The 1,442-nt window shown below is 42.0% G+C and overlaps 1 protein-coding gene across 1 annotated transcript in view; it reads left to right on the forward strand.

The window, feature by feature from the left end:
- Window positions 1-1,442, forward strand: part of GAPVD1 (GTPase activating protein and VPS9 domains 1) — a 118,474-nt gene that overhangs the window by 76,177 nt on the left and 40,855 nt on the right. Inside the window, exon 13 of the mRNA XM_011988700.1 lies at window positions 313-453. Coding sequence (XP_011844090.1) covers window positions 313-453 — 141 coding nt within the window. The remainder of the gene's footprint in view (window positions 1-312; window positions 454-1,442) is intronic.

Here is a 1,442-nt window from a genome sequence, read left to right on the forward strand (position 1 = left end):
CTGCAACCTCTGCCTCCCAGGTTCTTGTGCCTCAGCTTCCCAAGTAGCTGAGACTACAGGTGCATGCCACCACACCCGGCTAATTTTTGTATTTTTGGTAGAGACGGGGTTTTGCCACATTGGCCAGGCTGGTCTTGAACTCCTGGCCTCAAGTGATCTGCCTGCCTCAGCCTCCCAAAGTGCTGGGATTACAGGTGTGAACCACCATGCCCAGCCAAGAGATTTTGTTAGCTTATGTTTGGCTTTTCTCCACTATCACTGCACTTTCCAACAGGATCTTTGTTAACCCTTTGCTTCCCACTGGTTATACAGGTGCTGCAGCAGAGAACATGTTAGGCAGTTTGCTGTGCCTCCCAGGTTCAGGGTCAGTGCTTCTTGACCCCTGCACTGGTTCTACCATATCAGAGACAACAAGTGAAGCTTGGAGTGTAGAGGTATTGCCAAGTGACTCAGGTTAGTATGCTGTCATTGTTTGCTTTTTCATTTACACAGAAGTTTTAATTAAATACAAGGTATCCCAACTTCTGTATTACATATATTTTGTCAAATATACTTTTTTTTTTTTAATGGAGACGGAGTCTTGGTCTGTCACCCAGGCTGGAGTGCAGTGGCGTGATCCCAACTTACTGCAACCTCTGCCTTCTGGGTTCAAGTGATCTTCTCACCTCAGCCTCCTGAGTAGCTGGGATTACAGACGTGCCCCACCATGCATGTATTTTTGTATTTTTAGAGAAACGGGGTTTCACCATGTTGGCCAGGCTGGTCTCGAACTCCTGACCTCAGGTGATCTGCCCACCTCGGCCTCCCGAAGTGCTGGAATTACAGGCATGAGCCATTGCGCCTGGCCAATTATACATTTGACAAAGGTGAGGTGATCACATTGCTAAGAATGTCATATGGAAAATTAGTTTAGGGCATTTTCTGTCCATTAAGGGAAAATACTCTGTTGGATAGCATAGACTGTGATGGCAGGTGCTTTCTGACTCTGTGTTCAGTTATTTTGAAAGCAATTTTCTGTAGCTTATCAGAGTTCCGTGTGAGTTATTGAATTTAGTATCTCCCACAAACTCATGACAGGATAAGAGTAGCAACACAGTTCAAACTGAGTGCTTGCCTGGTAAACACGTTTAGATTTATCACAGGGAAGAACTTGACTCTGTTTAATGTGTTTTTGAAATACGTTGAAATTGAGACTCTGTAATCCTGAGGATTTTTTTGTGCAGGCTATTATAAATGTATATAAAGTGTTTTGTACTTTGTCTTTTCATATGCATTGCATTTTTTTCTGATTATGAAGACACATCTTTGCCTTCAACTAAATGTCAACTACCAGAATGTAAATATAAGTTAACTATGTATCTGCATTGCATTCTGTTGATTTACTTGGTTCAATAATTAAGTGATCATGATATGTGTTTTATAATGTCTTTTTCTTTTTTTTT

The sequence above is a fragment of the Mandrillus leucophaeus genome, unplaced genomic scaffold, assembly GCF_000951045.1.
Source record: "Mandrillus leucophaeus isolate KB7577 unplaced genomic scaffold, Mleu.le_1.0 Scaffold335, whole genome shotgun sequence".
NCBI classification, from domain to species: Eukaryota; Metazoa; Chordata; class Mammalia; order Primates; family Cercopithecidae; genus Mandrillus; species Mandrillus leucophaeus.